The 16,954-nt window shown below is 52.4% G+C and overlaps 1 protein-coding gene across 2 annotated transcripts; it reads right to left on the minus strand.

The window, feature by feature from the left end:
* Positions 1-264: 264 nt before the first annotated feature.
* On the minus strand, positions 265-16,900 carry SH3BP5L (SH3 binding domain protein 5 like). Of its 2 annotated transcripts, none has more exons than XM_082457768.1 (7): positions 16,761-16,900; positions 15,698-16,311; positions 10,582-10,644; positions 10,284-10,412; positions 8,541-8,702; positions 6,905-7,078; positions 265-6,338 (listed from the first exon to the last, which is right to left on the minus strand). In XM_082457768.1, the coding sequence occupies exons 2-7, from the start codon at positions 15,878-15,880 to the stop codon at positions 5,892-5,894; spliced, it is 1,158 nt and encodes a 385-aa protein (XP_082313894.1). In that variant the 5' UTR covers positions 15,881-16,311; positions 16,761-16,900; the 3' UTR covers positions 265-5,891. The 2 variants fall into 2 exon arrangements, with proteins under 2 accessions (XP_082313894.1, XP_082313895.1); XM_082457769.1 differs by having other exon boundaries at positions 16,771-16,877.
* Between the last annotated feature and the right edge of the window lie 54 nt (positions 16,901-16,954).

A 16,954-nucleotide genomic window follows, 5' to 3' on the forward strand; every position in this document is an offset into this window, starting at 1 on the left:
AGAGGCAGGTCAATGACAGCCCTCTGGATAGTGTGGTCAGTGCGTTTCAGTCCTGAGTTACATCTGTCCCCTTTCACACTCAAGTGTACCACTTTTTTTTTTTTTGGCCACGCAGCTTGCAAGATCTTAGTTCCCCAACCAAGGATCAAACCTATACCCCCTGCAGTGGAAGCTCGGAGTCCTAACCACTGGACCACCAGGGAATTCCCTCAAGTGTCCCACTTTAGACCATACATGACATATAGTCGCTGTATTAAGTGACATATAGTCACTGTATTAAGTGACATATAGTCACAATGTCTATTGTACCATGTTAGGTGTTGAGTAAGATGGAGTCAGGGAAGACCCCAGGGGTGACATTGGGCCAGCCCCACAATAAGTCAAATGAGCCTTGGGGAACTTGGGTGGTGGGATTAATTCAGACCTGGCTGGAGAGCTGGGGAACCAGAAAGGCCTTTGGTCAAAATTCCACGAGCTGGGCCTCAAGTCACAGGCAGAAGTCTAACAGGTTAAGCAGGGGGGAAACTTGTGCCAAGAGTAGCACAAGTGAAAGCAAGTCTGTGGGCAGATGTTTGGTGGAGAGTGCCATATGCCAGGCCCCTAGAATACCAAGATGGGGCAGACACAGGCTTTGGCTAGAAGAGCTCATGCCAGATTTCAGAAGAGTGAAGCATGGGGACAAGAGGACTTGGAGGTGGGGGTCACGGGGGGTGGGGGCAGGGGCAGGGGAGGAACTGGGATTCCTGCTACCACCTCTCTAGCCTAAGGCCAGGGGCTGGTTCAGAGCTTCAGAGAGTATCCCCAGCTCAAATAACCTCCAGAGCCCTCTTGATTGCATCCTTCTTTAGTTATCTATTTTTTTGCTGCCCTGCATCACCTATTAGCTATGTGCACCCCCGTGTTCCTTACCTGGCTGTCCCACCCACAGTATTATATTTTCTGGTGTTCCTAGCAAGCCCTACCACAGTGTTTTGCAATCTGAAAGATCCTGGTAAATATTTCTTAAGAAATCACACATACTTTCGCCAGCCAGTGAAATGGTCCCCTGGTGTCCTTAGTTCAGGCTATGGCACAGGGTGGTAGTCTGGGGCTCAGGAGTGGTGGTAGGGAGAAGTCAATGGGATTTCCCAAGAGGGGAATATGGAAGGAGGGTGAGGAAGGGAAAGGGATAGGATACTAGTGAGGCCAATAAAGAAGGTGAGCTCTGAAGAGACAGGGCACACCACAGGCACAGAACATCTGGTCTCAAATGACACCAGCCCCAGCAGACCTGGCCCAGCTTCCACACAGCTGATGGTTCCAATGACATGCAGGGAGGCAAGAGGTCCCTGTCTGTGTGGGGACAGACAGGGTTCAACTCTGGAGTATGGACCCTAACCCGCACCCCACCGTGCTCCCAGGCCCTGCTGCCCAGTGTCCAAGAGGTGAACCTCGTAGTCCTGTAGGACTAACACAGTAATGCCCACAGAGCTGGAGACCCAGATCTCACTTCGCCTGCTTTCTGGTGGTTGCTGCCCCCTGCCGACAGAGCAGGACCATGACAGCACTAGAAGCCCTTCTCCCCTCCATGCACAAGGCAGAGTAAGGAAGACTTCCAAAATCATATCCAAAGAGGGAAACCCAGCCCTCAGCGGGGTCTTTATAAAGAGCCTCCTTGTTTAGCACAAGATGGGATGAGGCCTCCTGTCACGAACTTCACTGCATTCTGAAGCTTCAGAGAACTGCTAACATGCATCATTGTGGCTGTCAACCTGGCATCGTGCTAAGCACATCCAGATTTTCTCATCATACAGGTCATAAAATCGAAGCATAGAGAAATTTGGGAACTCCGCACTTGGAGACATGGAGTTCCTAGGACTGTGGATACTGATCTTATCTCCTAACTGCAGTACTAACAAAGTACAGATCTTCCTAGACTTACAATGGGGGTACATCCTGACAAATCCATCGTAAGTTGAAAATATCCTAAGTCAAAAATGCACTTAGGGGACTTCCCTGGCGGTTCAGTGGCTAAGACTCCGTGCTCCCAACGCAGGGAGCCTGGGTTCAATCCCTGGTCAGAGAACTAGATCCCACATGCTGCAACTAAGAGTTTGCATGCCGCAACTAGAGATCCCGTGTGCCACAACTAAGAGCCGGTGAGGCCAAATAAATAAATAAATAAATAAATATTTTTTTAAAAATGCACTTAATACACCTAACCTACTGAACATCATAGCTTCGCCTAAACTACCTTAAATGTGCTCAGAACACTTACATTAACCTACTGTCGGGCAAAAACATCTAACACAAAGCCTATTTTATAATAAAGTGTTGAATATCTCACGTAGTTTATTGAATACTGTACTGAAACTGAAAAACAGAATGGCTGTATGAGTATAGAATGGTTCCAAGTGCATCAGTCGTTTACCCTCGTGATAGTGTGGCTGACTAGGAGCTACAGCTTGCTGTCGCTGCTCAGCATCATGAGGGAGTATTGTACCTCGTATCACTAGCCCAGGAAAAGATCAAAATTCAAAATGTGAAGTACGGTTTCTACTGAATGTGTACTGCTTTCTCATCCTTGTAAAGTCAAAAAATCAAAGTCAAACTATCACAGGTCAGGGACAACCTATAACCTGGTATAGATTTGGACCGGGGCAGGGAGAAGGGAGATGCAAAAGCACATTTTCTGAGCATCTATTAGGTGCTGGGCATGAGCTAGGTGCCAGGGAGACTGAGGCCCAGCTGCTCACTTCAGGGGGACACAGCTCAAAAGAAGTCATTACCACTAGGACATATGACATGGGGAGAAGAGACTCCACATCCCCCATAACTTGACCATCTCTTGCTTACTTTAAAATTCCTTGACCATCCTGTTCTCAGCTCCCCTTCCCAGTAAAACTTCCTAAGAGTTGACTACACACACTCCCTCGACTTTCTCACCTCTAGCTCCTGTGAGGGGCTTCACTCAAGGGCTGAAGAGTTTAGAATCTAGAGTCCAACTGCCTCCATTACCTTCTACAAGGCTAAGGGCAGACTCGGCACCCCTACTATGCCTGTATTCTCACCTGGAAAAAAGCAACTGTGGTGCTACCTACCCCATAATATTGTTATGGGTACTAAATGGATCGATGCATACGCCTGGCACGTGAGACACACTGGGTGAGTGCAATCCACTATTGTTACGATAGGGCTGGGGGCACATTTGCCATGGTTAGCCATTAGCGCCAACCCTCCTGTTCTCTCTCCACTATTGCCTTTTCTGGTAGGTGATTCTGCATGGAGAAACTGGGTGGGCACAGCCTGCTCTTCTTTTCTGGGGTTTCTTTGCACCAGGAGCCTTACAGGTTCCACACTGCCACAGACTGGGTAGGGAAGTATGACCCTGGGGAATCATCTCAGAAAGCCCACTTGCCCAAGGACACAGGCCACACATACACTCACAGCGCTTTTCCAGTGATAAAGGAAGTATTTTGGCACCCATCTGCCTTATCACACTTTGCTTATTTCTCAATTAATAAGCCAGGGCAGGAAAGGCAGTCTCACACCTGGACAGTCTTGTCAAAGGGTACACAGTGGCTCCTAATGGCCCATCTACCACCTGAGGTCACCAGGGTCACTCTTCTGCCCTCCTGTCCCTTCAACTCCTGGTCTTCACCTTGCCCCTTAAAGGTCTTCAGGACACCCTTTTCCCACCAGGTTTCCAGTGGGTCTCTCCCTCCCCCTCCCTGGCAGCACCTTCTCCATCCCTTAGCTGACTCCCTCCTCACCTGGCTACAAATGTAGGTGCACCAGTGGTGAGGTCTGGTCGAGAGCCTTCACTCTCCACTTCCTCAGCTCCTGAAGTTCTCATCTCTTCCCCAACCTGATTCCACCAGATGTTTCACAAGCAGTGGTTCCAAATGTATTCAAACCCCTCCTGACCCACCAACGCGTCAAGCCCTGACTTGGGAGTCACCTTTTATCTATGTTAAATTTTAATTTCAGATAGATGACAAACAACTTAGTATTAAGTATGTCCTTAACACTGCAGGGGCCAAAAACATCGTCTATCTGAAATTCAAGTTTAACTGGGCATCCTGTATATTTGCTAAATCCCACAACCCTACTTGTCCCTCCCCTTTCTTCATGCTCACATCCAGGAATGGCACCATCATCTTGTCTGCACCACCAGTGGCTGACAACACCCACTCCACCCTGCAGAGCCCTCCTTGGCCGGTAAGCTGGAAGGGTAGGGGGTTGCAGGGTACCACCGACTTGGTGCGCATTCACCCCAGTCTTGTGGCCATAAGCCTTCCCTCCTCTCATTGCCTGGGTTTGATCCATCTCATCCTTCACCTCCCAGGAGACCTCCTCTGACTACCCCATCAAAAGAGCATCCCGCTTCACCCTGTTCCTCCCCACTCTCCATCCTCACCCCTTACTCCTCTTCCCTCCCTGAAAGGGACAATAAACATTATTGTTACATAAACTATTTTATTTAAATAAAATCAGGGGCAGACCCTTTTCCCCCATACACACAGGCACATGCATGCACGCACGCACGCCCACATCCTCCCCCTTCTTCCCTCCCCCCATGGCCACCTCAAACCTGGTGGTTCTCATCATGACCAAACTGCCTCAACCCTGGGACAGGGAGACACCTCCTATTCGAAGGCCTGCTCCTCCCCCAGTCAATGGCAGCAGCACACAGGCCTAGGCACAAGTTATCCTGTCCAGAGTCCAGCTCTCAGCCCTCCTGGGGTGGGACAGGAGGATCGGTGCTCCCGAGGCACCTAGATCCAGTGTGGCTTCCCTACCTTTCCCCGGCCCCACGCAGCACAGGAGTACCACCAGACACCTGAAGCAGCTCCCGATGGAGGGCGGGTTCCCTCACCCCAGGCCAAACCTTCCCCACATCAGCGGAGGCTCTGCAGCCAAACCTGAGCATCCCCCAAGGGATCGTGGACTAGGTATTGTTTGGTTTGGGGAAGAGCGAGGGAGAGCAATTGAGCACCAAACTCCCCAACTCTACCCTGCAGGAGGACGCTGAGATTTGGTTCAGCATCCTCTACCCAGAAAAAGTAAATAAACCTAACTCCGCAGCAGGAATGGCAAGGGCTTCAGCCATCAGGACCTCACTACATCTCCATCCCCCAACATGGACTCACTAGCACCTTGGCAATGTTAAGGACCCAGCCAAGCTGGGGAAACACCACACACACGGGAGTCTGTTTGGAGTTGGTGGTGCCTCCTTTGTCAACGATGAGATTGGGTTTCACCTTCCCTGACACCAGTAACCCTCAAGTCCTGCTTTGAGGCACGCATAGCAAAGTGGCTTAGGTCATGAGGAGGGAGCACTAAAGGGATGGGTGGCGTCTTCCAGAGGCACACAGCCCCACAGTGCAGCTTACATGCTACACACAGGCAGGCTGGGACAGAGGACTGGGGCGCTGCGCTGCTAGGAGGGCTCGGCAGCATCCCTGCCACTCGGGACCACTCGGGAGATGGGGAGGTGGGAGGGGCACCCGTCCATTCACTCAAGCTTGGGGGGGCCAAGATGCCAGGACCCAGGTCCAGCGCCCACCTTCTCTGATGATATCCCTGTGCCTTCTAGACAAATTTCCCTGAGGGGAAAAACCAGACAGATGGAAGAAGTCAAAAAGAGGCCAGCAAACGGTATCAGACTGTGAGGGGCCAGCAGGCGGAGGGGAGATGGGAGAGCCAAAGACAAGCCTTCTGAAAGGGTAAGGCAAAGAGAGCTGCCAGCTGTGGGGGGCAGGGCAGGGTGAGAAAGAGGACAGACTCAAGACACAGCCAACCTGACCTCTCTGGGGGAAGCGAGGACCCGAGGAGAGGGAGCTAGGAGCCTGCGGGGCCCTCCGTGGGCCAGCGGTGGTAAGACTGCACCAGCCACCCTGAGCACAGGGCTACAGGCTGATACTGCGCTGGTGGCGGCCGCTACGACCCCCGCTCCGGGGACCCAGCTCCTGGCCATCCAGACTGGTGTGGTCCGAGAGGCCCCGCAGGTGCTCCACGGAGTCGCACTTCTGCAGGTCTGAAGCCACAGTGCGCAGGCTCAGCAGGCTCAGCGTGTCCGTGTCGGGGGCAGGGCCAGGCCCCAGGCTGACACCCTCCTCCAGCCCCCCGCCCTCGGCCCCCTCGATGATCCCGCTGTCCCCATCCTCGCCACCATCAGGCCCGGCCTCGGCCCCCACCGGGGAAGAGCGCAGCTGGCCCGGGGGGTGAGGGAGCTGGCCCCGGCGCCGCGCATGAATCTGCTCGCTGATCTGCTCCAGGTTGCGCAGGGCGACTGAGTAGCGGGTCTTGGCCTGGGCTACCTGCTGCTCCAGCTCTGTCACCTTGGCCTTGTGCTCCTGCAGAGGGAGGGTCAGAGTCAGGTGACCCTCTGGGCAACTATCCGAGGCCCCTGGAGCTGCCAAGTCCTGTCAGGCCCACTCAGCATTCTGTGCTGGGCTCTCCCGTCCCAGGCCCTCGGCTCTGCTCACCACCAACCACTCATCTGCAGTGCTCCACCCAGCCCCTCTCCACTCCTCCTCCTCCTGGGGCCCTCCTTCCCCAGCAACCTTCCCTGCTCCTGCCTGACCTTCCAGGGCCTTCCTCCCAGGTCTTCATTCCCACCCGCTCTTCCGCCTCTCCCCATTGTTCCCTTTCCCTATCTGGCCGATTCCTTTGCCCCATTCTTCCTGGTTTCCCCCAATTCTCACCTTTTCTCCTTTACCTACCTTCTCTGCCAGCACTCACTCCCTAACCCCACCTCCCACTCCTGCGGGGTCATTCTGAGCACACCTGTTCCACCGCACTGGCCTGGTGGATGGCCCAGAAAAGCAGATTGGTGTCCCCTCTACCTGCCCTCCCTTTCTATGCCTGCCCCCTCCCCCATTCTCCGTCCACTCACCCTCCCCCTCTCCCACTCAGCTACCTCCAGGATCTGGCTGAACTGGGCCTTGAGCTCGAAGTAGGGGCGGCTCTTGCCAATGGCCCGCCGGAGGGTCTTCTGCAGGGCCTGAACCCGAGCCTCAGCCTGCTGGCACAGCCGTGTCACCCGCTGGTGTTCCCGCTCACCACGAAGCCGCTCCTCCTCGGCCTCATTCACCTGGCCCAGGTGGGATGGAGGGCACACATCACTGAACTCGGTCCCACCCTCCTGCCCCTATAGCCTGCTCAGGCTGCCACTCCAAATGTTACCCTGGGGGAGAGCCCCCACTGCAGAGCCGGGAGAGAGCACTGAGCTCCTAAGACACAAAAGAGAACGGTGAGGCCTTGTACCTGCCTATTGTTACCTGTACCACCCGCCTCTCAGCTTTGTTGCTACCAAGAGGTGCCGGGGCCCTCTGGACCACTTGTGAGCACGTAGGTAATGTCGCCTGTGAGCACGTCTGCCACAGCCATGGTCCTCAGAGCGCTCTCGGTGCTGGGGGCTGGGCTGGGGGAAGGGAGGGGCCTCACTGCGGGGAGCCACAGCTCTGCACTGAGTTCTCCAGGTTTCTGTGCCTGAGCAGGTAGCAGGCAAGGGCTCCAGCCACCTCATCTACCAGGACCAAGGGGCTGACCCCGCCTACACACAGTTTCAACAAGCCCTCCCTCGGTGTCATGCTCTCCTCTGTGTGAGTTCCAGAGTGGAAGTGGAGCTCCTGCTCTGCGTGAGGCCATGGGCCTGGACTAAGGAGCACACAAAGAACCTCAAGACATGACTACTCCTCAGGAGCTGACACTGCTACAGACTAAATGTTTCTGTCCCCCCAAAATTCTTATGTTGAAATCCTAACCCCGAAGGTGGGCCCTCTGAGAGATGATTGGGTCAAGAGGGGGGAGCTCTCACAAATGGAATTAGTTTCCTTATAAAAGAGGCCTTGGAGAGCTCCCTAGCCCCTTCGGCTATGTGAGAACACAGTGAAAAGACAGCTGGCCATCTGGGAACCAGGAAGCAGGTCCGCTGCAGACACCAAATCTGCCTATGCCTTGATCTTGAACTTCCTAGCCTCCAGAACTGTGAAAAATAAACATCTGTTGTTTAAACCACCCAGTCTGTTATTTTATTGTAACAGCCCTAATAGACTAAGACACTTGCCCGTTACAAGGTGAAGGTGGCAGACTAGAGCTGATGCCAGAGATCCTCCCGCTCCCCGGTAGCCAGAGTAGCTTGGAAATAATACACAAATTGTACTTCAGAAACCAAGGTACACTGGCAGAGCTCAAAAGCAAGAAAGGGAGAACATTCAGCAAACAGAAGCAAGGGGTCACAGCTAAACATAACAAAAGAGTGTTGAATCCAGAGCAATCAGCAGGAATGAACTATCTGGGTTAGTCCCACATCTGGAGGCAAAGGTTCAAGAAGAGCCCAGAAAGACATTCTAAGTCAGAAGGAAGTGTATATGGGACACACTGGAGGCCAAACAGGGCAGAGAGCAAGGACCAGATTTTGCCTGAAACAGAATCAAAACGGAGGGAAGTCTGGAGTGGAGGAGAGAAAGGATTAAGGAAGGTGACAGGATGCAGGGAAAGGAAAGGAAGTACAGGAACTGGCAGGAGGGACCTACTGGCACTGCCTGGCTCACCTTGCAGGTGGCGTGGTTGAGCATCTCCTGCCACGTGGGGTCCAGCCGGTTCTTGTCAGCCATGACGCCCTGCTCAGCCACAAACACCATCTCCCGGGCAGCGTTGTGCATGCTCACAGCCCTCTCATACCGCAGTGCTGCCTTCTGTGTCTCCTGCTGGGCCTGGGGGGAAAGGACCATCAGGATAGGGAGCCTCAAAGGACCCCTGGCTGCCCATGGAGACCCGCCCTGGGCAAGGACAAGAGAAGGAGGAAGGCCCACTGCAATGCTGGCTTCACTTCCCAAACTGCACTAAGAATAAGTGCTGAGGAAGTAAAATTCTATGAAGAATATGTTGCAAGGATATAGCTCAGAGAAGAAATATATGTAGAAAAAGAAGGATACTGCCAGTGGAGGGTGAGTGTGTAAAATCCAGCACTCTCGAAGGCTGCTGGCCTTTTGCCCTAGGGAGAACAAAGAAAAATCCACAACCTTTAGTTGGAAGATGGTTAGTTGACGGTTGAGACCATCAACTCCAATCCAGCAGGTAATCTGAATGAAATAACCAGACAAGTGCTTGGAGATATTCATCACAACCATATTTACCAAACAAAAAACTGGAAACAAACGTAAGTTTTCAGTTACAGAGAACTGGTTAAACGAATAATAGTACATCTAATATAAAGAAATATTAAGAAGCCCTTAAAAATAATGGCATGTATGGGTATTTCTTGACATGGAACCATGTCCTAATATAATAAAGGAATAAAAATTGTACATATGTGATCCCATATTGGCAGGATATATACAAAAAAAAATTTAAGGAATTATTTGTGCTATATTAATCACGTTTTTTATTTTCTATGTTTTATGATGCTTTGATATATCCAAAAATAAAATTTAAGGAATTATTTGTGCTATATTAATCACGTTTTTTATTTTCTATGTTTTATGATGCTTTGATATCTTGCAGGCCTTGCTGGCTCTCCTAGGGCTGGCTAATTCCTAGAGACACACTCCTAGGAATGTGAGCACACTTTTCATATGCAAATCAACCAATCCGAAGCCCATCTATCACACAGCAAGCCAGTATTTCCCCTGCCCTAAATCACTGAAGGGCCAGGTACCAGAAAACTAGAGACCACCCCTATAGCCCAGAACCTGCCTCAATTATTCAAACTAGCCAATCTTAAATTGGCTTAAAGTTGCCTACCCTGCCTTACCCATTCCTTCCCATGAAAATCACAATAAAGGCTCTACAATAAAAGCTCTAAGCCAAGCTTTCCCCTCACATTTTCTGCCTCCTCACCGATTCCCCATGTAGTACTTCCCCATGTAGCCCTGCATGATGTGGCAGCTCCTTTTCTCTTAGGAACTGTAAGTAATAAATTCTTCTTTGAAGGCAGCTGTCTCTGTGTCTGTCACCTTACCATACTTGACTAAACAAATCCCAGGTACAAAAATCATGAAACATGCACGTGGTTGGATTTGGGGAAATATCGGTTTTCTTCTCCTACCTTGTTTTATAGTTTCAGGTTACAATTACAGCCTTCCAATAGTGAGCCCACATTATTTGTGCAAAGAAAAATTTAAAAAGAAGGAAATGGGTAAAGGAGTGGAGGAGCAAACAAAGAAAAGAGAGACATGAACCAAGGGGAACAGAAGAGGAGAAGAATGGTGATCTGTCTCACACCCCATACAGAGATAGAAGAGTACAGGGCCAGGCTCTGCATGCGGCCCCCTACCCCAGAATGTGGGTCATACCTCCTTAGCCAGCCGCCGAGCCTCATAGTAGGGCCGGGCCTTCTCGATGCAGCTCCCCAAGTGGGAGCCCTGCGTGTTGAGCTTCCTTGCTGACTCCTGCAGGATCCTCCGGTAGGTGGTCCTGGCCTCCTGGCAAAAGGATAGGGACATGGGCAGAGGGAGGCATGCGTGTGGGTCCCAGCCCCTCTTGTTTTCCATACATGCCTCTTCCCCTGCCACTGTACTGAAAGAGGAGGGAAAATGATGAAAACACCTTTGGAAACAGCCCAAGAGTGTGAGGAAAAGGAGCAACACTCACATCCAGCTGCAGCTCCACCTGGTTGATCTCCTCGCTGGCCTGGTTCAGATGCTCCAGCTCCTCCTGCCAGAGAGGGGCAGAAAGTTAGAGCAGGGGAAGCAAGCAGCCTCACGTGAACCAGGCAGGGCAGGAGCACAGTGCACAGAGGGAAAGCCCAGCCAACCAGGGAAGCGAAGAAATGGAGCAGCAGGTCACTGTCAAATGCCTCCTGTCAGAGACAGAATCATATATAGCCTCCTGGAATCCTCACGATTCCACCTCTAAACCCCCATTTTAAAGATGAGAAAATTGAGGTTCAGAATATGGAAAACTCCTGTGCACACAGCAAAGTGGCAACAAGCCTGTGCTCTCTCCACCAGACTGCACCACCTCCTCCTCGTACTCCAGCCAGGAGGAGTCTCCTTCAGAGCTAACGGTCTCTGTCCCAGAGAGGACAACCCCCCTGGGCCACTCACTCAGCATACTTTTACTACACACTTATCACAGTTCAGCACCATGAGACCGGAGAATTCAGAACACAAAGAGGTGGCAGCTCCGGCCCAGTAAGTAAGCAACAGGCCCCCAGTGGTGTGAGGAGCCACGTGAGGGGTGGGCATGGTGGGGGCTGGGAATCAAAAGGAGAGCAGGTGCCCGGGGCAGGCAGATTATTGGGTGAGAAGCCAGAGAGGCTGGGGCACAGGGACAGGATACTATGACTTCTCCCAATGGCAGGGGGAACCCCTCAGAGACTAATGCCACTTGGTGGTTTAGGAAGGCAGAGCTGGGCAATGTAGGGAAAGCTTGGAGGGGCCAGGGAGACACAAGTGGAGGCTGTCTGTAGTTCTCCAGGTGGGAGAGGAGAGGGCAGATCCCAGGGAAATACAGGATGCAAAATCATTAGGGCTTCGTGGACAATTAAGGTCAAGATTAGAGAAGAACGCATGGTTCAAGAGGCCTCTAGGCCTGCTTGGGCAGTGGTGACAGGACCCCAGGTAGATCCTGTGGGAGGGAGGGAGGGAGGGAGGGAGAGGCTCAGGAAGAAGTCACCAGACACGCTGGCTTGAACGCCTCACTGGTCCCAGGGCTGGCAAAAGAAGCAAGCCACCCAGGCCTTTCAGCGGCAGAGAGCAGGGAGGGTGCTGGCCCTGAGTATCCTCCCCTCCCCTTGGTCAAGTTCCTGGGGTCCAGGGAGCCAATGACACTCCTGAGGAGGAGCAATACCCAGGGAGATGCCTGATGCTCGGCTACAGGCTCCTCCTCCAGGAGCCCTGCAGCCCCTGGACAGGCCAGCAGCAGCCAGCATGGTGCCTGCTTGCTGCCCATGGCCCAGACACGACCTGCACTTGGTAGTGAGCGACACTGCCATCACCGCTCTCACACCTCATTCGGCCCTTCCAACAACCCAGTGTGTGATCCCCCTTTAGTCCTTCTATTTCTATACCCCACCTCAAGCCCTAAAAAATTTGAGTCAGCAAGTAAGAATCTAAGAAACCAAGTTATGTGCTCTAATTACAGTATAAGGTAGAACACAAAGAAAGAAACAAATAACAAATCCAGGAATGTGAAAGGCTCTGGCTATTGGCCCACAGAAGCAGGCATGTCTTTCTATACGGAAACTCATATCCACGAAGCACCTCCAGCAATTTAAAAAAAGGCCTCCGGCAATTTAAAAAAAGGCCTCCTGTTGACTCTGAGGTCTTCCCTGCGGAGTCACAAAGCTCTTTCTAACAGGACAAAGAGACTGGGGAGCAGAGCAGGCTGGAGGGCAAGGTGGGCAAGGGGGTGGGGGATGGGGGCAGCCCGGCTGAGGCAGCCCCAGGGCAAAGCAGAGCAGGAAGCCACCAAGCAGCCAGGGCTCTGTTTTGGGCCGCGGGCAACACATTCCATTTGGCCAGCTCCACCAGGGGACTCCTGGCACCCAGCTGAAATGGAATTCAAGGAGGATGAAGTCTGAGTCAGCGGACATCATCCACCAGTGAGCCTGCAGCCAGCAGGGAGGGTGACCTCCCCAGAGCACACCGGGTGCATTCCCAGGATGCCAGGCCACTGAGTCAAAGGCACGGGCGCTCGGGCTACAGATGCTCCTGCCCAACTTGTGCAAGCCATTAAAACACTCAAGCCCAAAATGGAGTATAATCTCATAAACTGTGAATCACTATGTTGTACACCTGAAACTTACATAATATTATAAATCAACTATATCTCAATTAAAAAGAAAAACACTCAAGCCCACAGTCAGTCAGCAGGGCCAGGGTGATACATGACCCAAAGACCCAGAAATAAGGTAAAAATGACTGCCCAGGGAAAGCTAAACCGACACGTCGGACGACGCAGAGATTGCAAAGTCACTCTGAGGAGGAGCAGGTGAGTGAACACATCTACTTACCTGAGGAAAGACTGTGCCCGTCACAAAGGGGGCTGAGAAAAGTCATAGGAGAGGAGACCCAGGCCCATCCTAGTACAACCCTCCTTTATTCCTTCCCGCCACTGGGACCCTGTCTCTCTCAGAAAGCTGAGGACCAGCCTGGAGGCCTCAGAGAAGTATGCTGAGGTCAAGACACAGAGACACATCCAGTGGACTTCCCTGGGGAGCAGCACACTCCACGCAGGCCTAGAGCTGGCCTCTACCTGGCTTCCCTCCAACTTCCAGAAGGATCCCACCAGACAAGGAGGCACAAGCTGCCTGCCTGCCAAGAATCCCCACTCCCCACATCAGAAAGAGCCTTGCCCTAAGGGACCATTTCTGGGAGTTGAGAAAATACCTGAATAGGGTCTCCACCTTTGGGATATCCTTGGATCAGTGGACTCTCACAGGCCACAGTTAGAACCACTTCTCGCCCCACCCAGAAGGAGAATTCACATAGCTGGGCACAGCTCAGGAATGGGTGCTTTTAAAGTTCCCTGCTAGGCTCTGATGGACTGAATGCACTGATCCACTCAAAGTGCTGAAATATAGTATCAGGATAACATGATCTTGTACACTGTCAACACTAAAAAGAAACTCAAAAGACACATACCCCAATGTCTTTCTCATCTGGAAGAGCCCAAACCCAGAAGGTCTGAATGCCACCAGCCTCCTCCAGGAAAGGTACCCCTCACACCAAGCTGCCTCTCCCTCATGGCAAGAAGATGCTGAATGCCTGCTGAGGTCAGAGCACTGGCCCAGCTTCATCAGCGAGGGAGGCCTCTACAACATGACCTTGCCTCCCTACGCAGCCCACAACATTCCACAACGTGCCCCCCAGTTTAGCAAGAGAGACTAAGGTCCGCCTGCCCCTCTTGCTCCAGTAACACCGCAAGCTCACTGAAGGCGAGGTGAATCTTACTTCTGCTCAGTATTCTCCAACCCTCACAGAGCTCATACTATAGAACTGTCTATGATGATGGAAATGTTCTACATCTGCAACTGCCAACAGCACCTGGGGAACTGCATTTTTAATTTTTATTTATTCCTAACTGATTTAAGTATCCACAAGCAACTAGTGGCTACTTTACTGGACAGCACAACATGAAAGCTGCCTTTTCATACTACCACCTTTGCCTGCGTAGGCAATGGGAAAATACACAGGAGCGACTGAGCAAAGAAACTGCAGTGGATTCTCCTCTGGAGGGGGGCAAGGAATGTTGCAGAGGGGTGTATGAAGGACATCAGCCAGGCCCTCCTCCCTGACAAACAGACGGAGGTCTCTTTCCCAAAGCACAACCTACGAACGTTCATCAAAGACAGGCAAAAGAGTTTGTGAAAGAAAAGAATCATAGCACTATGTCAGAGCGGAGCAGAAATGAGTTGAGCAAATCAGCTAGACCGACCCTTCACTTTACAGATGAAGAAACTGAGGCTTGGAAAGATTACATAACTTACATGAAAATCACAAATCATCCGGCCAGAGGCTGCTTGAATCTCAGCGCAACGCTTTTTTCACAACTTGTTTCCTCAGTGGACGACAAATCTATACAGAACTAGCAGGAGAAATTGAGCTGTTCTCAATACAATGCCCATGAAACACAGCAGAAATAAATTACTGACTCATGCCAGTAAACAAATGGCTCATTACCGCTCCACTGTAAGCACAGACACAGGTTCTCCACACACATCCTGGGAAACCCCACCAAGAGAGCAGGAAAGATGCTAGGACCAGCTTTGAAATCTCCTTGACTCACTGAAGTAATCCAATAAAGGTCTGTTGACAGAGAAGCCCAGGAATGAGAGCCCCAGGATGCTCTTGCTCACCTAGAAAGCTGTGAGTCACTTCCACATCAGAATCTTGGAGATGCTACCATACCAAATGGCAGACTCAGGCCCCAGGCACACAGCAGCACCCTGGCCCTCACCTGTCCAAACAGCTTCTCCAAGAAGCCCTTCCCTGCCACTGCCCAGAAACACTGAGATCCAGCCTCATTTGGCCATGCATCTACTACACATGGTGCCTGCCCTCCTCCCCCACTGCTCTGAGGTCTCCTTCACAAAGTTCTGCCCTTCTACCAAGTAGCCTGTAAATGCTCCAAGGCAACAAATCAGCTCTTCCATTCATTTGACTGACCCAGCATCCTCAGAGCCAGAAATCTGTATTATTAAGAATTGACCACAACTGATACAACGTTCTGAACACATCAGATTTCCTTACAGGCCTAAGCCTGATGCCACCTTTATAAGACATGAAAGGTCTCACCTCTCACAAATATGAATGTCCCTGGGAGGCACTGATGAGAAAGCGGGAGAGAGGAAAAGATTCAAAACTGCCTCCCGATCTCAAAGCCATCGTATCTCACATCCCACTCATGCTGCATCTCTGAGCCAACAGCCCCTTTGCTTATTTGGAAAAGAAACAACAGTTCTACTCTCTACTGACCTAAAGTGTGCTTCCTGCATCTACTGCCAATTTGTCACTTCACTTCATCAGTGAAGCCTTCAGCAACACACCCCAGGCACTCAGGCCGGGCCTCTCTCTGTACTCCCACCGCACACAACTCTTTTCGCACTTGTCACACTACATTGCAATGATTTGTTGACAAACTTGTTTTCCTTTCCTGCCCGTGCACTGGGAAAAGAGTAAGTCTAACCCCTCATTTACCTGACAGCTCTTCAGAGAAGCTGGAATCTAATCTCCCTATCTCTCCCCCAGCTCAGTCTTCTCACCTGTATTCTAGGATCCAGTTCTTCTTCTTCTCTTGGGGACAATTTGGCTTCACTGCTGTTGCTTCCACCTCCTCCAGGCTCCTCTGCAACTGGGCTCCGTGGGACTTCATCCTCTACAACCTCAGGCCGAAGCTCCCCCTGTGGGGTCTCCCGCCCCCCTGGAACCTGCCTGAGTTCAGCCATGCTGACAGGGAGAGGGCACAGCCCTATGCAAAAAAGAGGACTGACATGCTGGGACCAGGGCCCCAGCTTGGGGCTTCCTGGGCTCTGGGTGGCAAGAAGAAGGGTTTCTCTTCCCAAAGGGTGGGAAAAGAGGGCACAGGAAGAACCTCACACTCGGTTAGAGGCCGAGATTCAAGTTGCCGGTGGGGTCCCAAGAGCTATAGCCTTGTATGTGCAAAAGTCCTTCCCTCCCCGTCACGGGGAGTCCACCAGAAGAGACCCGGAGCAACAGCTCCGAGGTAGGAGGCAAAGGGGGCCTGGATCCTGGGCCGAGGCCTGCGAGGAGGAGCACCATTCGGGAGGGCGGAGGCAGGCGCCTCCAGGCTGTGGTGGCAACTGGAGAGAGAAGGCTGGGCCTGAGCAGAGGCTGCTGGATGAGAGTCTCTGGGGAGCTGCAGGGGAAACAAAGGCCAAGTACATGGTCAGCATTTGAACGTCGGCCACCAGCCCCTTCCAACCCCTCAGCCTCCCAAGAACTCCGCTCCCTTCCTCCCACACCCCCACATTCCGACCAACCCCCTCAACTTCTTTCCCGCGTTCCAGGCTCTCGGGCCCCAGCCCCTCCCCCACCAGCGCCTTCCAGACTTCCCTCCGCACTCTCATCCTCTCCACCGTCTCCCCCAACCCTCCCCGCTTCTGTTCTGGCCGCCCCATTCCACCCCCGCCCAGCTTTGCAAATCACCTTGTAACCCCCAGCCCCACCCCACCTCCTCTTCTCTCTCTAACCCTGTGGACAATCCGAGCCTCCCATCTCCAGCCCCGCTCTTCCTAAATCCCAAGGACCCTAGCCCCAGACCTCCTACGCAGCCGGGCGCAAAGGCCCCCCTCTTCTCGGCATTACCTCAGTTTACCTTCCCTTGCGCGGACCTTCTCCACTGCGAACGATCTTCCCCCACCCTCCCCGCAACAAGCCGGTCCAACCAAGTACTACGAGGCCGCGAGGAAGCGGAAATACATCATCCCGTAGCAACGCCCTCCTGCCCTCTCGCCCCGCCCCCTCACGCTCGCCCGCTAACCAGGCCACATCTGGATTCC

Source organism: Balaenoptera physalus (assembly GCF_965194825.1).
Source record: "Balaenoptera physalus genome assembly, chromosome: 3".
Lineage (NCBI taxonomy): Eukaryota > Metazoa > Chordata > Mammalia > Artiodactyla > Balaenopteridae > Balaenoptera > Balaenoptera physalus.

Bases quoted from the DNA above. Each gene is read 5' to 3' on its own strand.
- SH3BP5L (XM_082457768.1), bottom strand. From the start codon at position 15,880: ATGGCTGAACTCAGGCAGGTTCCAGGGGGGCGGGAGACCCCACAGGGG. The intron at 10,645-15,697 runs GTGAGAAGACTG...CCTCTCTGGCAG, and splicing joins AACTGGATCCTAGAATACAG to GAGGAGCTGGAGCATCTGAA. The intron at 6,339-6,904 runs GTAGCTGAGTGG...CTCCCTCTGCAG, and splicing joins AGTTCAGCCAGATCCTGGAG to GAGCACAAGGCCAAGGTGAC.